General features: G+C 37.9%; 1 protein-coding gene across 1 annotated transcript in view; it reads left to right on the forward strand.

The window, feature by feature from the left end:
• Window positions 1-20,865, forward strand: part of LOC150096906 (uncharacterized) — a 79,908-nt gene that overhangs the window by 49,643 nt on the left and 9,400 nt on the right. The window contains exons 4-5 of the mRNA XM_090408450.1: window positions 15,584-15,702; window positions 17,067-18,349. Of these exons, the coding sequence (XP_090264576.1) occupies window positions 15,584-15,702; window positions 17,067-18,349 (1,402 nt within the window). The remainder of the gene's footprint in view (window positions 1-15,583; window positions 15,703-17,066; window positions 18,350-20,865) is intronic.

Below are 20,865 nucleotides of genomic sequence, written 5' to 3' on the forward strand. Positions count from 1 at the left end.
ATTTTGGATTTCCTTACATTTTGTTGAGGGAGGGTTAGTTGGAGATATCTGGACTGCAAACTGTTATATTTTATTCTGACAAGATTCGTTTTGTAGAAATCGCTTTCTTCTTATGATGATTTTGCTCGCACATCATACACTACCATTTCGCTTACGCAAAAACAAAGAAATCCTAGAAAACCAGCTTCACAAAAATTAGGAACGAGAGAGAGAGAGAGAGAGAGAGAATTGCTATCTACCTGGGTAGCCTGTGCACCACAAAACAAAAAGAAGAATGATTCTACGATTTGTTTTATTTTATTTTTACTGTTTTTTAAACTCTTCTTTTGGGGAGAATGGATTGTTTCCTTTCTTAGGAACAATTGTTTTTTCGGTTACTTCGAATTTCACCATGTTATGCTGTGTGCGGCTTGAATGTTTTTTTTTTTCATCCTGACCCAGTCGGTTGAGGTCATTTTTAAAGTTATTTTTCGCTTTCAGGTCAATAAAGCAAACTGTAAAGTCCTGCAAAGAGAGGAAGAGAGAGAAAATGTTGCTGACGGAAAACAGCAACACCGCTTCTGGTGTGCGAAAGAACGAGACGCACGTCACTCGCAACGAGTGTGTGTTCATCAAAATCGAAACTCAGAACGAACTGCGCCTGTCCATTTAAACGTTCGCACTGCTGCGAGTTCGTGGGTTGTCATGACAACTCTCCCGGAGAACTCTCCAGTGCGCTCACAAATCGAAAAATATCCACAGTGAGGTAATAGAACTGCGCATGAACAAAGATCGCCATCTGGCAACCACAAACAGAAACCGAATCTATAGGCATCGAAGTTAAGACGACATGTGGAATCCAACTAATAAGTAGAAAACGGCAATGACGTGTTTGTTTCCACGTGCTTGTTTGAGAGGTGTCGTCCTGTGTGTGTGTGTGAGAGAGAGAGCCGTTTGGTATTTATACACAACTCATAGAGATTTTTTTTTTCGTATTTCTCCGAAAGAAATACGAAAGAATCGGCATTTGGTACAAAACTAGTCTCATTATTGCACATCGGGCCGTATGTTCCAAGGCTAGTGTATTCGTTTTCTTTTTTTTTTTCTTTTAGTTAAACCTTCCATTCGCCATCTGCTCATCCCATACTTGAACAGAAGAGCGAAGAAACAAGCTGATAAAACTTCCATCTGCGCATATGAAATATTTGTTGCACTTGCGCAAACTTCGGTGCCCTGTAAACTGGTTTCAGCACACGAAAGAACGATCAACGGAATATTTCCATAATATTTGAATTTTTAAACATTTGTTCTCAGTCTGTCTTTTACTTTCCGTTCATTTTTCCCCGGGGTTTGGCAGATGGGGTGTTGGTTTCGACAAGTTACCATGGCAACAAGCGACAAACAAAAGTATGCCAAACTGTTCCCTGTATAGTCAGCCAATCACGCGAGAGGCCAGCTGCATTAGGACCACGTTCATACAGTCTGTAACGTTCCTCCATCCCCCGAATCCTTCCCCAACTGTCAAAATGCAGATACATTAAGTCAAGTAGTGAATTGCAATTAGAAAAATCCAAGGTCACTTCAAACACAAAAACAGCTTCTGGAATGCAAATGACGTCATAGGAATATGTGAATAGATCTCTTTCATTGGCTACACAGTTGTCGCATTCGCTGAAAACATCTTTGCTCAGAAATCAATTGTGCAGTAAAATTTCTCCAGTAAAATCACACACACACACACACACACACACACACACACACACACACACACACACACACACACACACACACACACACACACACACACACACACACACACACACACACACACACACAAAGAAATTATTCTTGGTTTACTCACACAGTTACAAACCTTTGTGAGCAAATTAGTGTTCGTGGATCCACTATCGTAATCACTTCACTTCTTTAGTACAAAGCTTCAGTTTCAGGATGTGAAAATTGGTGGTTATCTACTCAAGAGTGGTTGGTGGCCCAAGGCTCACCATTTTTATTAGTAACCTCGAACACTTTTCAGAGTATAAATGATTGGATTTAGGTTAAGTGTAAGAGATGAAGTCAATGCCTCGGGTTTTAAAACAGCATCCTTTGGCATTATTGAAAATGGAACCCCCATCTCAATATACACTGTCCCAACTTGTGTAACTTCGACTCACAACAAGTAAGCAAAACAAGATTGCACAGAGGACAGCAACACTCGTATGGATGTTGATGATCTTCATATCAATATGAAATGCTTTCACGACGTCACTCACTTAGTTCAAATATAACTGAAGGCACTTGGTCCATTTTGAGAAACAAAAAGAAGAAAAAAACAGCTAAACCCTTCTGACCTCCAAAGGAATTAGGCAAGAACATTTAACCCTAACTTTTTAAGACTAGTGGACAGCTAGCCGCAGCCAATTTCAGAATATCTGCTCCATGACTATTCACTAGTTTAGTAGGCGCCCATGGAGGAATACGGCAGATAAGTGCCGCCATCATGTGGTCCTAACTCTAGCACAATGAATTATTGTCTGAAATAGTGTGGATTCTATGGTCGATTTTCTTGAGTTCACGGGTGAAAATCCGACCTTCAGCAGAAAAAAAACAAACAAACCCACTTGCCTGTTCCAGAGATTGACTAACTCAGGAACCGGTCGAAGAAAGACTTAGCAAAACTTCCTTCAGTGAATAGAATTGAACATAGAACAGGCTTTCTTCAGGTAGTGGCTGCAGATGCAACAGTCACTTTCACAGAACTACACAGACCATGAAGAGCAAGAAGTGCTTTATTTAAAATATACGATACGTCAACTTCACTTATCAAAAGTCGTGGTATTGACTCTAATCTAATTACTGCACCAAGGGACTCCTCGCTTCTTTTGTTATGTGAAAAATTAGCACCAAAATTGTAGTGTCTGTAAATCTGGATATTATTTGAATATCGTTAACTGCCATTTTTGTTCAACTAGACACAGTCTACCAAAGTGGAAGCGTTGACATTTACAGCATTTAGTAAATACTTCGAGAGAGGTGTCATCGTGGGCTGTCACATTGGTGGCATGTCCATACAAATCATTGTTGATCAACTGGAGCATCCAAAATCAACGGTTGGCGATGTGATCAACAAATGGAGACGTCCTGGTATCACTAGTGCAGGAAAACACCCAGGGACTGAGGGTGTTAAAACGGGTGGTTCATGAAAACCAGCTACAATCGGCAAAGACCATCCGTGAGGAGTTCCAGAGCGCCAGTAACACCATGTGAGCACTAATACCCTACGAAAAGAACTCCGTTGATTGGGTTTCCACGGAAGAGCAGTGGCACACAAGCCGATCACCACCACAACAACAACAACGAACAATTCTACCTAATGTCTGCCGCACATTGGTGAAAAGTCTCCCCCAAAGGGTGCAGGACGATCAACAGTACATATTTTTGACTGAAAAACTGCAAATTCTAAGGTCGGTTTTCTTGAGTGGCAGTGTGAAAAACCCGAATATCTTGAAGTGAGACCCTACTGGGCTATGCTGATGATCGAGTATAAATCGGGAACCCGCTGGGGGAATAAAAAGCATATAAAAATATAAATTACAGCGTGGTTGGCCGAGTGGTCAGCATATCTGTTATCCAACTAACAGTTCGCGGGTTCGAGTCATGCCGAGGGCATGGATTTGTGATTGTCTTTAGGTGGGAAATGAATTTCATCGCTCCCTGCTGTGAGACCACCTCTCTTCTTACTAGAGGCATGAAGTGGCTTGAAAAGTTTCATGTTTGGTCTCTAGAGCAGGGTTTGCTGGACTATGTAAAAATTCAAACAATATATAAAAAATAAATAAAAATGAAAAAAAAATTCCTTAGCCCTCTTACGGTATAAATGCACTACAGCTTTAAAAACAAATCTTTCGTTGATGGAAGCCATATAAGCAAATACAGGCTCCTCTAATCTCTTTTAACTCTTGTACTTCCGGTGTTGAATGGATATATTAGCGTTCAGTTCGGTTTCCACTCCTCATTACCTCGGTAGGACAGACATCATTGGGCAGTGACTGATCTCGATATCTCCGGATGTAGTTTTTCAGCTAATACAACTCTAGCTGATGATGTTCTGAGCAGGGCCGCGCCGTGGTAGGAGGCGCCCTTGTGCAAAACCTTTTTCAGTGCCCCCATAAAATAAGTTTCCATGAAAAATTTTACTTTGTTAAAAGTACAAAACAGTTTATATGTATACGTAAAAATAAATTTTATTTAACAATAGCAGAACATTGTAATCACTGAAATTCATTAATAAGGAATTTTTAATAATAAAAATTTTCAAAAATTTTTATTTTTATTATATATATATATAAATTTATTATATATATATATATATATTAAAATATATATAATTATATTTTAATATTTTAATAATATATATTATATTTTAATAATATATATTAAAAATATATTATTTTTTATTATATATATATATATATATATATAAACAAAAATGTACATTTATTTTAATATATTACATAACAAAGATAATTTGGATTCATGCTTTTAACTATATAACAATTAGTATAAATGTAGATTTATTTTACATATTTATCCGTCTTGCTTTAGCCGCCACAAAATTTTTAATAATATCTTTAATGTCTAAGGCAGGGATTCTCAACCTATGGTACGTGAGCCACTGCCTTACTGGTACATCTAATATCTTGAATTAAATATAGTGGTACGCCACTGGAAAAGGTTGAGAACCTCTGGTCTAATGAATCCATAATATTATTTTCAATTGATATAATTGATAAATCCGTTAGACGCTCTCCAGACATTGTTGACCGCAAATAATTTTTTATTAGTTTCAGTTTTGAAAAACTTCTTTTCCCTGATGCTACGGATATTGGTAATGTTAAATAAATATGCATCACAATCGCAGTATTCGGAAACGTGTGTCGGTTAATTCATTTTCGTATATATAATTTAAAACATCCTGAGGAGTCGACTCTTTTTTTAATAAAACATTGCAAAGTTTTTAATTCCTCAAATAAAGCCATACCATCAATATCGCGATTGTCGGAATCTTGATTGTCGCTCAGTTTTAAGTCCAAATCTTTACAATGCTTCATTAAATCTTCATCGCTCCAATCTTTTAATTTGCTAATGTCTCTTATAACTTTAAAGTCCTCGCTATGTTGTTTTAAGAGTATGAATCTTTCCGTGACTGAAGTTATTGTCGTGTTTAAATCGCGAAGAAAAAATTTATTTGAAAATTTTGTTTAGGATCATGCGTTGTCTCATCCGATGCTTCGTAACCAAACATTTTTGTTTTTGTTCTTCTGCGAATGTCTGGAAAAAATAGGATCAATATTGAGATCGTTTGCTACTTCTTTTTGCAGTTCTAATAATATTTTCAAAATATTGGTCTGTTCGGCGAGTATTTAATTCTTGTATAACATAATCACGATTTTCTGTGATTTTTCCTATATCTAATGTAGGATTCTGCATCATTTTGCTTGCAACATTTACGAGATTTAAGATTTCGTACCAAACATGAACAGAGCAAATAAATTTAAACGAATAAATCTTTGAAATTAAGTGGAGGCCGATGACTATTACTAGTGGAGGCCTGGAGGCGAGTTGTTGTTGTTTTTCAGTGAGTTCAGACGTGTTTATCAGCGCTCCTTGTAGTAGTACAGCGTGAAGTTAAGTTTTGTTTTTAATTGTTTTTAATGTTTAATTCAGAGTTATTTCAACACTGAAATTAAATAGTGATTATTTGATGCGCCACCAGCGTGCTCGAACATCAGAGCAGGTAAGACTTTTTCCTTTCAACTTCAAAAATATTTTCCAGGTTCTCTCCTGTTCCCCGCCCAGTACAACACTCGGTGGTTGAAGGGACAAGGCAGGTCCTTTCCCCCACTTCAAGTCTACATTATGGATTCACCATATGAAGATCTCTCCTTCAAAGAACTTCTCGCTATCTTTCGGCAAATTGGCAACATCTTGCACACAAAATGGCCAGGAAAGGTAGAAATTCACCAGATTATGGAGGTCGAGAATGAAGACCCTCGAACCTCCGAACTTTCTCCTCGCCCTACACATGACAGCGTCAATTCCTCCGCTACAGCTGACACAGACGATAATGATTACCAAGAAGTCAGCAGAAAGAAGAGGAAGAAAGAGTCTCTTGCTGCAGAACAAGAAATTGTCTCTCAAATGGACACATCAGCACAATCTAGTGCAAGCACTGAGACAACTATACCAATACAGCCCAAAGAGAGGATCCCACCAGTAGTACTGCGATCTAAAGAAAAGTGGTCGTTGCTTGCAGAGACGATGAAGAAAAGCAACATCAAGTTCTCGTCAGCCAAAAACACAGATGACGGAGTACGTATACAGCCTGAAGGAACAACGGACTACCGCCAGTTAACCAGACTTATGGACGATCATAAATTCCCATACCATACTTACCAACTTAAGAGTGAAAAGAACCTCAAGGTAGTGATCAGAGGTTTGGTAGAAGACATAACAACAGACGAAATAGCTACTGACCTCAGATTACAAGGCTTGGAGCCAGTCAAGATTTCGCGAATGTATCGCGCAGACAAGCGTCCCATGCCTCTGGTCTTAGTAGAGATCAGTAAAGACCAGAGGGAAATTTACGATCTTAAAATAGTCTGCAACTTGGTCATCAAGACCGAACCACTACGAAGAAAGGCATCGGCTGGTCAATGCCATCGCTGCCAAAAATTTGGGCATGCGCAAATGCTATGCAGAGCAGACTACAAATGTGTGAAGTGCGGTGGCAACCATCCCTCGCACACTTGCGTCAAGCCAAAGACCACACCTGCTAAATGTGCGAACTGCAGTGGCCCACACCCTGCAAACTACAGGGGTTGCACTCTCCACCCATCCAACCTTCAAAAGCCTAGACAGGAATTAACCCAGCCCACTCAGAAAAATATTGTGAGATCCGTGCTTGAATGCCAAGGGCGGAAAGTTACACCAGACAAATCCTATGCTTCTGTGGTTTCCTCGAGTAACACTAAGGTACTCCCTACAACTAGCAGTCCAAATTCTTCAGCAATACTCGCTGCCTCACTTGGGGAGATGCTAATGGCCTTCAGCAAAACAAATCCAAGCCAGGCCGACACCAACAAATTCCTTCGGAATACTCAAGTCATCTTCTCCATGATTAATGACTAATCCGGCTTTAACATCAAATTCTATGCAGATAATATTCTGGAACGCAAACGGTCTCAACAGCAAAATTTTGGAATTACAGGAGCTTACAGATCATTTACAAATTGATATTCTCCTCATTAACGAAACACACCTACGTCCCTGCGATAATCCCAAACTCAGAAACTACTCGATACTTAGAAATGACAGACTTAATGCCAGAGGTGGAGGCACTGCCATCTTTGTCAGAAGAAACATTCGCTATAATGAGACTAAGAAGATTACTACATCTAACCTCGAGGAGACGGGCATAAAAATTCTTACCAACAATGCAGGCAGCTTAAAGATTTTTTCTGTATACAACCCCCCTGGCAAACCTCTACTCCCCTCTGATCTCTCTCAGCTACTAGATACAAATGAAGCAGTAATTGTAGCTGGAGACCTCAATTCCAAGCATCCTTTATGGAACAGCAAAAGCTTTAATAACAACGGAATGATCCTCTACAACTTTTCCTTGAAGAGAAATATCGTTATTGCAGGCCCGATTGAGCCAACACACTACGGAGCGATCGGCAGACCTGATGTTTTAGATATTGCTATTTTTAACAATATTTCTCATCATTTCCGACTTCAAGTGATTGACGAGCTAAGCTCAGATCACAATCCAGTACTCTTAAGTTTAGGGGAGGAGCCTGAGCTCATTCCCAGCCATTCCCACACAAACTTTGCAAAATTCAAGAATAAAATGAACACTATCATAGACTCAGTACCGACTATTTCCACCCGTGAAGAAATTGACGCTGCAGTCAACAATCTTGAATCTAAAATACAGGCTGGCTTATCCGCAGCTTGCTCTACTTCTACCCCAGCTCAAGTCAACCTACTTCCTGCAGAAATCCTTGCTCTGATAAGGAACAAAAACAGGCTCAGACGCCGCTATCACAACACGCTATCTCCGCAAGACCGTCGAGAACTAAACAGAGCGTCCAACCTAGTCCGTTACGCTTTAAAAGATCACAGAAACCAGCAATGGGAAAGAAAACTCTGTTCTCTCAAAACTGAAGATAATTCTCTGTGGAAGTTGACTAAAGCTCTCCGTACAGATCGCTCTAACATCCAGCCCATTCACGGAGAAAGAGGCCTTGTTTACAGAGATAACGAAAAAGCGGAAGCGCTCGTTCAAGCCCTGCAACTTCAGTGCCGTCCTAATTATGCACAAGCGGATCTAGTCTTCATAGAAAAGATACATCGTAGGGTACGTTCTGTACTTCGGCGATCTTGTAGCTGTGAAAATATCTGCCCCACCTCACCTAAAGAGGTCTATTCAATTATTAGGAAGCTTAAAAACAAAAAAGCCCCTGGCCCGGACGAAATTACCAACAAAACAATTAAAGCCCTCCCACACAAAGCTGTCATGCATTTAGTAGCGATTATCAATGCAATTCTGAGAATTCATTATTTCCCCTCAAGATGGAAACAAGCCGATATTTTCCTTATTCTCAAGCCTGGTAAAGCGCCTCAGATGCCACAGAGCTATAGACCCATCAGTCTTCTATCATGCCTAGGAAAAATAGCAGAAAGAGTCATTCTCAACCGACTTAATGAGGAGGTGAATAAAAATCACATAATTCCGAAAGAACAATTTGGCTTCCGTACTGGACATAGCACTACACAGCAAATTCACAGACTGACTGAGTTCATCACTACAGGCTTTAACTGGAAACAGTACACAGGAGCTATCTTTCTTGATGTTGCAAAAGCTTTCGATACTGTATGGCACAAAGGTCTCATCTACAAATTAATTGCAGCCAACATCCCTCTTTATCTTACCAAAATTATTAACTCCTTTCTACAGGACCGTAAAATTCAGGTTAAGTTGCGTGGAATTAGATCATCACTGAAAAAATTCACTGCTGGTGTCCCTCAAGGTTCGCTGCTCTCACCGCTTCTTTTTAACATCTTTGTTTCTGATGTTCCTAGCACATCACTAACCACTATAGCTAGTTATGCGGATGATATGGCTATTCTCAGCAGATCTCTCAGGCCTAATATAGCTACTCAGCGATTACAAACTGCAGCAACAAATTTAGAAGACTGGTTCAAAAAATGGAGAATATCTGTAAATGCCGATAAAAGCACTGCCATTCTTTTCACAAGAAGACAAGCATCTCATGTTGGAGAAGTTAAACTTTTTAACACAGCCATCCCATGGAGATCTAGCACCAATATCTAGGCATTCAACTTGATAACCGTTTAAACTTTAACTCCCACATAGTTTATGCATGCAAAAAAGCAAACTCTGCAATAGTACAACTCTATTCTCTGCTCAATAGAAGAAGCCAAGTCAGTACTGATAACAAACTACGGATCTACAAAACAATTATCAGACCATCGTTAACTTACGGATCGCCGGCCTGGAGTCACACTTCCGCCACTAACATCAAAAAGCTACAAGTTATACAAAACAAGTGCCTCCGTATGATCTTCAACGCTCCGTGGTTTGTAAGAAATACTCTCTTACATCGAGATGCCGATATTCCAGATATTTCCACTTTCCTCCATAACAGTGCTGCTGCTTATTTTGCCAAAGCAGCTGTTCATCCAAATCAACTCATTCAAGAGTCATCTAATTATGACGAACACGATAGGTGGAAACATAAACGCCCGAAAGCTGCTTTGCTTATCGATTCTGGTACCTCCGTACAACCCTAAATAGGGTGAGCCAGGTGCTCGCTAACACTTAATACAAGACTATTCCATACCGATTAAGGGATAGAAGTCCAAGGGACTGTAATCCATCAAGCCATATCAGGTTATCAGGTTATCATTTGAAATTAAGTCGTCTGCCTAAACTCTAGAATCGATATCTTTAGTTTCGTCTTCCGTAATATCAAAAACAGCCTGGTAAATTTCCTTGATATTATTTTTAAGTGGCTTTATTGCTTCTACTTTACTTTCCCACCTAGTAGCAGAAAGTGGATTCAAATTTAAAACACGAATATGTTTTTTTAATATAGCCCAACGCTTCACAGATATTGAAAAAATAATTATATAATTCCTGTATTACCCCCAAAAAATTTACAGTTTCACAGGATATCTTAGCTGCATCATTAACTACCAAATTTAATGAATGAGCAGCACACGGAATAAAAAAAAGTCCTTGAATTTATTTCAAGGATTTTTTTCTGCAGTCCATTATATTTGCCTCGCATATTAGAACCGTTATCATAAACTTAGTCGCGTAAATCTGAAATGTTCATATTCTATAATTTTAAATATTTTTTTTTTATAAATTGAAATAGTTCTTGCCCAGTGGTATCTTCTACAGATTGAAAACCCAAAAAATGAATTCATGAATTTCTGCTATATTTGTATCTTTATTTTGATTAACAAATCTTACAATAGATAATTGTTCTGTTTAGCTTATATCCGGAGTAGTGTCAAGAATTAATGAATAATATTTCGCCTTTTTAACCATTTCTAAAATTTTTTGTTTATAGCTTCAGAAATTATACGGATGATTTCATTCTGTATTTTATCACCTAAATAATAAGCAATGTTCCTTTTTTGTGATGTTTGCGATGCAAGTGTTCTGCCATTATCGAATCAAATTTAGTGACAGTTTCTACTAACTTTAAAAAATTGCCGTTATCATTTTCAAAAAGTTTTTATGAAGAACCTCTAAAAGCTATACACTGTCTTGATAAATATTGTATTATGTAGATTAACCGTTCTATAACAGATTGCCAATATTTTTTTCTCAGTTTCGTACAATCTTTATTGTGTGAATCAATAATGCATTTCTTAATCAACGACATTTTAAGTTCGCTGTATTTTGAACAGTTTTTAATGTGCGCGGAACTTGTCTCGTGTATTTTTAGTATATGACTCAAACGTTGCCAATCATTAGTAAGTTGGGAATTTTGACTACCAAATATTTTTCAATAATAACAGAAAACCGAATTTCGCGATTCTGAATAAACTAAATAACTCTGTAAAAGTTTTTCTCCATTTGCTAAAGTTCGATAATAGTATGAATCGGAAAACTTGTGGCCAGATTCATCTTTGGGAAATTCTTTAACTACTTGACGCGGGCAATGCTCAACTAAACAATCTCTAACTTTGGTAGTTATATGATTCGGCCAAGTACCTGGATCATTAACATTAAAATTTAAAGTAAAATTTGAAGTTTCATGTTTCGCTGAATCGGAATCCAATATTTCTTCTGCTGCAACTTCTGTAGACAGTCCTGTCAGGCCAGCTTCATTTTCGCATGTAACATTTGTTTCTTCATAGTTATCTTGTGTCCTCTGTTTTTCTGTAGTAGAGCTACACGGATACTTGCTTCGTCAGAACTTCTGTTCTTCGTTTTTTGTGGTCCTGAAGTTAAAAATTTATTCAGCGATCCCCAGCCAATTTATGTTCCAGTTGTACTCGTTGCAATTGTCTTTTCCTGTTTTGTGTACCAGATAACTTCTTTGGCTTTTTTTCCGACATCTAGGGGTTAACACACTTGGTTAGACTTTAAAATAAGAAGAGCGTTAAAAGTTGTCTCCACCAAAATAAATAATAATTTCTGAAATTTTCCCTTAAACTTATTTTTTAACCCCTTAATCGACTATTATTTTTAAGGTGAATGGCCCAAGATTGACTATTTTTTTTTATTACAGAATTTGATTTTTCAGATGTTTTGAATAATAAATATGCTTACATTTTAGATATTTTTTGAAAATTAACATGTAGAGATATTAGCCACTGATTGATTTCTCAGTGATATTTATTTAATATTTTTTACATTCTGGTAACTGTTTAATAATTAAGAAATTTCTAGAATATAAAATTATTTATTAAAGAAATTAGTAAACGGAACCCCAACTCTAATGTCTTCCGACCATAACAAGAACAAATATATAAATAAATCTCTTATTGAAAATTATTTATTTTCTAGACGCCTACCCAACATAACATAAAAATCTTTTGTATTTCAAAATAAGATGATTAACTAAAATGAAACAATTTAACTGATTTTCAAACTTAGCAAAAATATAATAAATGTACTTACTTTACGTGAATAATAATCCAAATTCACAAAAAATTTACTAAATAACAATAAATATATTTATAAAACAAAAGGCAACTGAACAGCAACACTGTTACTGTAATTACTGTAACGCACAAAATGAAATGGTGCAAAAATACACCAAAAAAAGTATAAAGAAAGGGCCAATTGCAGTATGTGTAAACAAAGATCATCTAAAGAGATTTATGACTCATAAATAACCTATGTTTATTAATTTAATTCGAGCCGCGTCAGCCTGATGCGCCGATAGTCTATCCCGCATATATACGGGATTTTTAGCTACGGTCCCTCAGCTGATTAATATGTTTATAATCAGCTGAGTCCCTCACCTGATTATAATCATGCAAGAAAAAAATGCAAGAAGTGCATATTTGGATAGACGCTATTTCGTCTATACAAATATGCACTTCTTATGGACAAGCAAGGCTACAAGAGACAATCTCATAAAAGCCAGCAGACTGAAAAAACCAGTAGTCAAGGATTTAAATGCATCGCAAGACAATACGCCAATCTTTCTATCTGAGTATTTAACACCTTTCAATCAGAATCTTTGGAACCAAGCAAGAAAAGTAAAAACAGAAAAAAAGTATCAATTTTTATGGATCAAAGACGGTAAAATATTCTTGAGAAAGTCACAGACTTCAAAGTCTATACAAATAAAAAGCTCGGAAGATATAGACAGGTTGCCAGAGTGAAACAAAAGACTCCAACTTAGTTCAATAAGAAGATCTCAACACAACAAAAATGAATGTGAACCATCAGATAGATGTAATTACACCAGAATACATCAGTAATTGTACTTTCGAATCCCTTGACGCATGGAAACAACACACAGTACAAGCGAGAGGTCTCTCACTCTTGCATATTAACATCATAAGCATCCGAAAACATTGGTTATTGTTACAGGCTTATCTGAGGAATTACACTGATATTATTGATATATATTGATTCTTACAGAAGTATCCATAACTAATGACGAAGCAAGCGACTACTTACCAAATTCCAGGCTTCCAACAACATAGATCATGCCGTCAAACAAAAAGAGGGGTGGAATATTAATATTTATCAAAAAAAAATTAATAGCAAAAGAAACGGCCTATCAGTTTGAGCATGCTGAAACCCTTTGCCTCGAAATCACTAATACCACCAATAGACAGCATAATACTAAGTGCTATTTACAGGCCACCAAACCTAAACATGATAAAATTCTTGTACGAACTCAATTGCTGGATTTCAAGCCAAGAAATATGCTCAACCGAATACCTAATGATAATTGGCGACATAAACATAAATATTGCAAACGAAAACCAGAACAACCCTGTACAATACCTAGACACGCTATCCATGAACAATCTAATACCAACAATAACATCATGTACTAGAGACGAAATATTCGGAAATACTATCACTGCCTCCTGTCTAGATCGTATAAACGTCCGAGCACCTCCAAACAGTTACACTGCATCAGTCATAAAGTGCAAAGTAGCAGACCATTACTTCACCGCTCTAAACCTGCACACCAAGACAATATCCATGCAATGTCCCACAGAAGAAAAGCGACAGAAAAAAATACCCTTATTTTTTTAAATAAGGGTATTTAAAAAAATAAGGGTATTACCAAATAATAATAATAATAATAATAATAAATAAATAAATAAATAAATAAATAAATAAAAATATATTTCATTGTAAATGTCTGTTTTATTTGAATTTAGATGTACATTTAAACAAAAAATGAGAGGAGCGAAATTGCCATTTCTATATCTGCTATATTGCTCTCTTTCGTGCGTTTTATAAATTTATAAATAAAAAGTATGGATCATTAACCAATGATCCATACTTTGCAATTTGAAGCTAAAAAAAAATACCGTATTTACTCGACTATAACTCGCACTTTTTTCCCAAAATTAAAACTAATAAATCGTGCTGCGAGATATATGCGGCGATTTTCGGAAACTAAAGTTTTCAGAAAAAAAAAAACCCACTGAAAATGGGTATGACTTACCAAGAAGCTTCTATTCTTCATCACTTCTTCTATCCTCAAGAGCGGTTTCCTTGTGTGCAATCAAAGTTATCTACCCAAATGGAGTTATCTTCTTTCCCATTATATCAAGTAAAAATTACCAGTAATTTAAGACTTGAGATACGTAATGAACAATCCTTGACAAATTACTAATGAGAAGTGAAAGATGTGCGCGATTGTAGGCCAGTATAATAGAGAAAAAGCCACTATTAAGAAGTGCATATGATTGGTGCGGTATTAACAAAAGATCGCGCGACCCAAACAAAACAAGCTGACAATTGAATTGAAATGCTAATTCTCTTAAACCGATTTCCATAATGTCTGAAATGCATTCACTATATATTTCTTAGTTTTAGCACGTTCGTGACGGGGAGGGGGGGGGTAGTGTCAAGCAAAACCATATGTTGCACCTGCTGTATATAGCAGTTTCTGTTGGAGGGAAGATGTGATTCATTAGTTAGTGTTTATATTCCCAGTTCTAAAATGTTTAGTTTTAGTATGTATGACTATATTTTTTATTAATAAAATATAATAAGCACATATTTAACTGTCAATAGGAAATGGCGCCTTTTTTATTTGGTAAACTAAATTCTGTATCTTTGTAAAATATCTTGTTGCCGTAATACGGCTGAACGAGAGCGCGCCCTTATTAAGCAGAGCCGTGAGGCAGGCTGCCCCTATTCTACATCCTGTTGACGGTACTGGGCAAAGCGCAGCGTAAGAATGAATTCACGGTCTGTCTTAAACTAACAATTTCCACTAAAAATATAATAAACAATCGAGCATATTTATAAAATTTTCGCTGAGTCGATGCTTACTCTGTGAAATAAAATCTGTGGTAATATTGATAACGTTTCACTTCAAGCGATATAATTCAAGAATAAGAAATTTTTTTTTTTATTATTTCCCGTGGTGAAATGGCGCCCCTATCTTAAAGCGCCCTTGTGTGGTGCACAACGGCACGGCTCGGCCCTGGTTCTGAGGAACAAGACGTCTTCAAGTGCTGACGTCGGATTGAAAGGTCATACGTGTTCAATAGTAGAAGCAAGCAACAGAAACGCAGGATTCATATTGGAAGAAATAAACAAATTAAAAAAAAAATCAAGGCTTGTGTTTTTGATGAAATCAACTGTGTTATATATCTTTCTCTCACACACACACACACACACACGCATTCACGCACGCATGTACATGCTACTTCAAATCCCATGAAAGACTATACAATAATATATTGTAAAGAGCTCATTCTAGTTAATGTATAACATTAACCAATTAACTAAGGATTTACTTTTTTCTTATTTTTCTGCTTCTTGTTCTTATTTATTTGCTTTTAGGACGGCAACTGCTCGAGGAAAAGCCGAGCAAGGAGATATCGCCGCCATGCACGCGGGAGAAGATTCAGAGATTGCCCGACTCGTGGCAAAGCAATTTGCGCCCGAACTTCAAGTCCCAGGTAAGTCGTTGCAGAGAACGAGGATTAATACAATAGAAATATTACATACAAAGAACGTTAAGTGATTCCCATAACCAGTGAGAAGTCTGGTGTTGTTGCAAGACTAATAATAATAATAAGCACGGAGACTTACACATAGTGCATTGACTATGGGACCGATTTCCATTTGTAAGAGACAGTGTGATTCAACACTTAAATCTCAATCCCTTGTACTAACCACCCCCAAGCAGCTACACGAATGAAATATTTCAAAAATATACGCTTCGTAACCGTATTATTTCTGTAATATCCGGGGACAGCGGCACTGCGGAACTGCAGCAACCCCAATTTTTCTCGATATATAAATATATTTATCAATTTATTTATATTTGCTTGTAATATTTAATTTTATCATCAACAATCCTATACAATTCTCTTATTTTGTATAAAAAATCATAAAAATCCATCTTGTAGCACTTAGGAAGGCGAAGGACGTTAGCAGCACCGTGTTTACCACAGTGTCATATTGCTATGCGCGCAAACATATGCACGTCATAGTGAGATGCGAGCTATTAGCGTAATGCGGCACTGTCCGTCGCGCAGTTCCACTGTTGTTTATATTCAGTTTGCGCCAGTAGTAGAGTGTTCGTAGTGCTTATCGTGTTTACTCCGTCTCTTTAAATATTTGGACACTACAATTAAAGAGTTTAATTGCAATGTCCAAAAATTGTAAATCCATTCCTTTAATTACAATTAAAGGAATGGATTTTATTTTTAAGTAATTTTGAATTATACTAAAGTCTATAATTTTATCGATAATAAACAATATTTTTTCATGTTTAATTTTTTTTTGAAAATTTTACCATAATTTTGATATTTTATCCAAACACGTATACACTGTTCTTACAGTGTGTATGTATATTTCAAAGTATATATACATATACTTCGAAATATACTGACTTCAATGTTATATTGACTTCAATGGACATTTCGCATCGATGTAATTATGGAAGTACAATATATACACACACCAAGGGCACTATGGTGGTTAAACGATACATATTATTTATACGCATTGCTTAATGCGAAATACGTTGAAATATACAGAGGTATACTGCAGAATTTTCATGTATATTAGGTGTTTACATTTATAGGCAGAGTTTTACTCCGAAAAGTAATGGGAGGAAAAACCTACACTTCATGCGACACCAACTAATCCCCTTCACTTTAAAATGCCTCAAAAAAATATCAACGCGTACAGATCTGTGCATAGAACATTCTCACTCTAACTGTGAGTGTGCGTGCGTGCGTGCGTGCGTGTGTGTGTGTGTGTGTGTGTGTGTGTTCACCCTTTACTGACGTTTTTTTCAAAATTTATTTTGCAGGTGCGGACTTACTAAGGCAAAAAATCACGGACCGACTGTCCATGGATAGGCAGACAACAACACCTCAGGGGCGAGCCCCCTTCTTAACGCCAGAAAGGAAGGTGATTTCTGTATCCAGAGAAAATCTTGCGAATGCCACCGACCACCGTAAAATGGAGATGCAAACACATGTGACTGTGCCGAACGACAGGTATGTGAACACCAACCTCCGACAGAACCCACCGTACTCGAAAGAAATGCCGCATACTCAGCAGACGAACACCTACTTAGGTGCATCGAATCTCGCTAAACAAGATCAAGGATGGGCGGATTCTGGACTGCACGCCCCGGTTCGGCAGCCATCATTCCGACAGCCACAAATGCTACAACAACAACAACAACAACCACAGCAACTACAACAGCAAACCCAGTTACAGCAACAACAGCAACAATTTCAGCAGCAGCACCAACAACAGCAGCAACAACTGCAACAACAGTCCCTTCTTCTACTGCAACAGCAGCAACTTCAACAACCCCAACTACAACAGCAGATGCATCAACGCAACCCGAGTATCCGCATGCCTGGGGACGGACGCTACTCGTTCCAACAAGCCATGAACGACCACTTCGACCACTACCGAGAGATGAAACCCCGCGTGGTGATCAAGGGCGGCCGTCGAATTCCGTCCCCCCCTCGGATGTCGAGCAGGGAGATGAGTCCCATGCCCGGTGTGTCGCCATTCCAACCTCCGAGGTCGGGCTACGGGCCAGACGCCACACCTGACTCGGGAGTGTCAGAAAGCATGGACAATGAAGATGCGTCCCCGACCAGGTCCAATCGACGCTCCAATGTTCCCTCTGTGATATACGCAGACAGCTTCCCCGACCGCTCCGGACTGATGAGCTATGCGCCCCCTAGTGACAGTGAGGAAGGTCGGACGAGTCCGACAGTCAGCACGGGCAATCCCCACTCTCTGGAATCGGAGGGGTCAGAAAGGGCCGAAAGTGTGTTCACGGAGTCCGTGGCGGACAGCCTCAGCTTCCAGAGAACCGCGTCTTTGTACGTGAATCCACCGAGCAGGAGGAAGCCTCCTGGACAACTGCACGTCGCCGAAGCGGTCACCACGAAGAGGAAAAAGAGTTTGCCGAACATCCAGGACGCCATTCCTAAGGCGAAGGTGATGCCCAGGGAGGAGGTGGCGGTCCTTAGCTCCCAGAGGAGAGAAGAAGTGAGAAAGCAGCAGGTGGAAGCGGAGAAACTGCGGGCCAACCCACTCTTGTACCTCGTCAACCCAGATGTGAAGGTGAGAACATTTCTGTTTTTACACACACACACACTCTCTCTCTCTCTCTCTCTCTCTCTCTCTCTCTCTCTCTCTATTCACCCTTTCTTCCTTCCCCCATCCCTTAAACACTCCAAAAATCTGAGCGCGAAGAAAAGTTAACTGCGAAGAATTCTCTGGGAAACATCTCAGCAAAATCATGCAGGTATTTGTGGAAACACGAAGGTGATTTAGAAAGTTCTTCACGCTGCGCATGCGTAGGCAGTTCATGTGCTAATTTCCACCTTCAGTCGCAAGCCAGACTCTGAATAAGAACGATGTGTGCTCGTTTCGTTCGACAAAGTAAGACCAGAAAGCAGGAAGAATCTGACTCAGGTGGGATACGTTAAGTTAGGAAGCCACACGTTCCTCTTGAAGTGACTGATCATATAAAAAGATATGAATAGCAAGTCCTCATTGTGCACTCACTCTTTCGCCAGTAGCTTCTTCAGGTGAAGTATCAAGCTCGGCGTGGAAAGAGTGACGGCTCTTGGGTCGCAAGTTAACCTCTCCCCTCAATTGTGTTTTATGCTTTAAGCGAGAAGAGCATGCTGGCTTCGAACTCTTCTCCCTGGTTTCCCATAATGGCACGATCACGACAGAGCGAATTCGGCCCATTATTCACTGGCGGGCAAACAAGAACCATCTCTTCCCATGCGTGTCGGTTCAATGCCTCACATATAATAAGTGCGACAGTAATTAGAGTGATTGCAGAACTTTGTAGTCTACGAAGGTAGTTTCGCTGATTGTGAACGTGAAATCGATTTCTTCCGTGTTTGTAAGGTCAAATTCTAGTGCTTTGGTCAAATTCAGTTCCTTTGTAGACAGCATCAAAGCAAACTTGTATGACAAATTTACAAAATTTCAAATCTTGTTGACCAAGGAGAGATGCTATCCATTCATTCAACCAGACTGGTAAGTTTTTGTAAGGAGAAATCACATTAAAAATTGACCACTTATAGGTTTACGCAGAAATTCACTGGACTCAAAAGAATAAAAAAATATCAGAAAATGGAAACATTTCATTCCCAGAAGAAGATAGTCAAATCATTGAGTCAAGCTGTTACGGTTTTTAGCACGTCTCTACATCGGTTATATATATGCTGGCAATTTAAGACATCCCTCCATCTTTGCACTCGTCTTCCTCTGCTTCTGTTTCCATTTGGAATCCAGTTCTTTATTATTATTATTATTATGATGATGATGATGATGATGATTTTGCTATCGTTTATCCTGCATTCTTTCAAATGATTTAATGATTTTATCCGTACTTTTCTTTTTTTTGGATTCAATCGTTTACTGGCCATATTCTTTCATTTGAGTTTTTATTAATTTTGAAAATATTGTACAACTTCTATTTTTTTTTTTAAATCTTGTGTAATTTTTGTACTTTTTTGCAAGCGTCTCTGCTGCATATGTACATATTATCTTCTTCAGGTTACGTCAATCTCAAAGTTGCATTTTCTCCCTCTTGAAATTGCGTCCTTCGTAATTTCTCTAAAAAAAAGTTATATTTATTTCTCTTGTGCTGGTCTTTATCAGATCCATATCCCGTTGTTTTTGTGGCCTGTCTTACTGGGGTCAAACCAGACGATCATTGTCTCATACCGAAGAGCACCAAAAACACATCGGTTATCATAAACAAGAACTATCAGGATTGGCCGAACATGCGTCCCTTTGTATCTTAGAATCTAACGGGAAAAAGCTAAGTCCCTTTACTGCATAAGCTGTCTTAATAGAAACGTTAATTTTCGATTACGTCAAATCTGAGAAACTGCTTTTCTGAAATTTCATCATCATTGTTATCAATTGTTAGTTAGTTATATGAAATTGTAATTAAAGTTTTATTTAAGACTTTTTAAACTCTAAATAATAAAAAAGAATCATTCTGCTCAACGTCATATAGTTAAATAGAAATAACTTCATCAAATAAAAATTCACAAAAAGGAAGAGGGTAAGAGGAATTCGTAAAAGTTAATTAGAGGAAAATAACAGTAATATGTGAAATCGACAGTAGAACAGGTTTTTTAACACTAGATGGAGCACGAGTTATACAGATCCGTAATAGTTCTTCACTATTACGGATCTGTATAGGTCACAGCAAGCAGACAAAGAAAGATGAACAAAAATGGCCGCTTACAGTATTGGACATTTGTTTTTCTCAAAATCATATTAAAAAGTACTTAATTTTTTTTTTCTAATATTGAAAATTCGTAGCAAAAAGGGTTTGAATTTAGGTTTAAAACTTTATGTAACGCAAGAGAAACTTTTTATATATATATATAAAAAAAATTCAAATATGGAGCCTGAAATTTAAGAAACAAAATGAGAACTTTATTTATATTGAATTAAAAAAAAGATTCCGGAAGTACGAGTAGTTTTTATTTATAAAAGGCAGTATTAGTTGATCAATAGATAAATTTCCATCATTCCTTTTATTCCCTTATAGGGAGTAGGCGAGGTCGTTTAACTCCATCTAGCTTTTGGAGACTGAGTGG

This window comes from Typopeltis vanoorti, chromosome 18, assembly GCF_054136105.1.
Source record: "Typopeltis vanoorti isolate ZY-2024b chromosome 18, IOZ_Tvanoo_1.0, whole genome shotgun sequence".
NCBI lineage: Eukaryota > Metazoa > Arthropoda > Arachnida > Uropygi > Thelyphonidae > Typopeltis > Typopeltis vanoorti.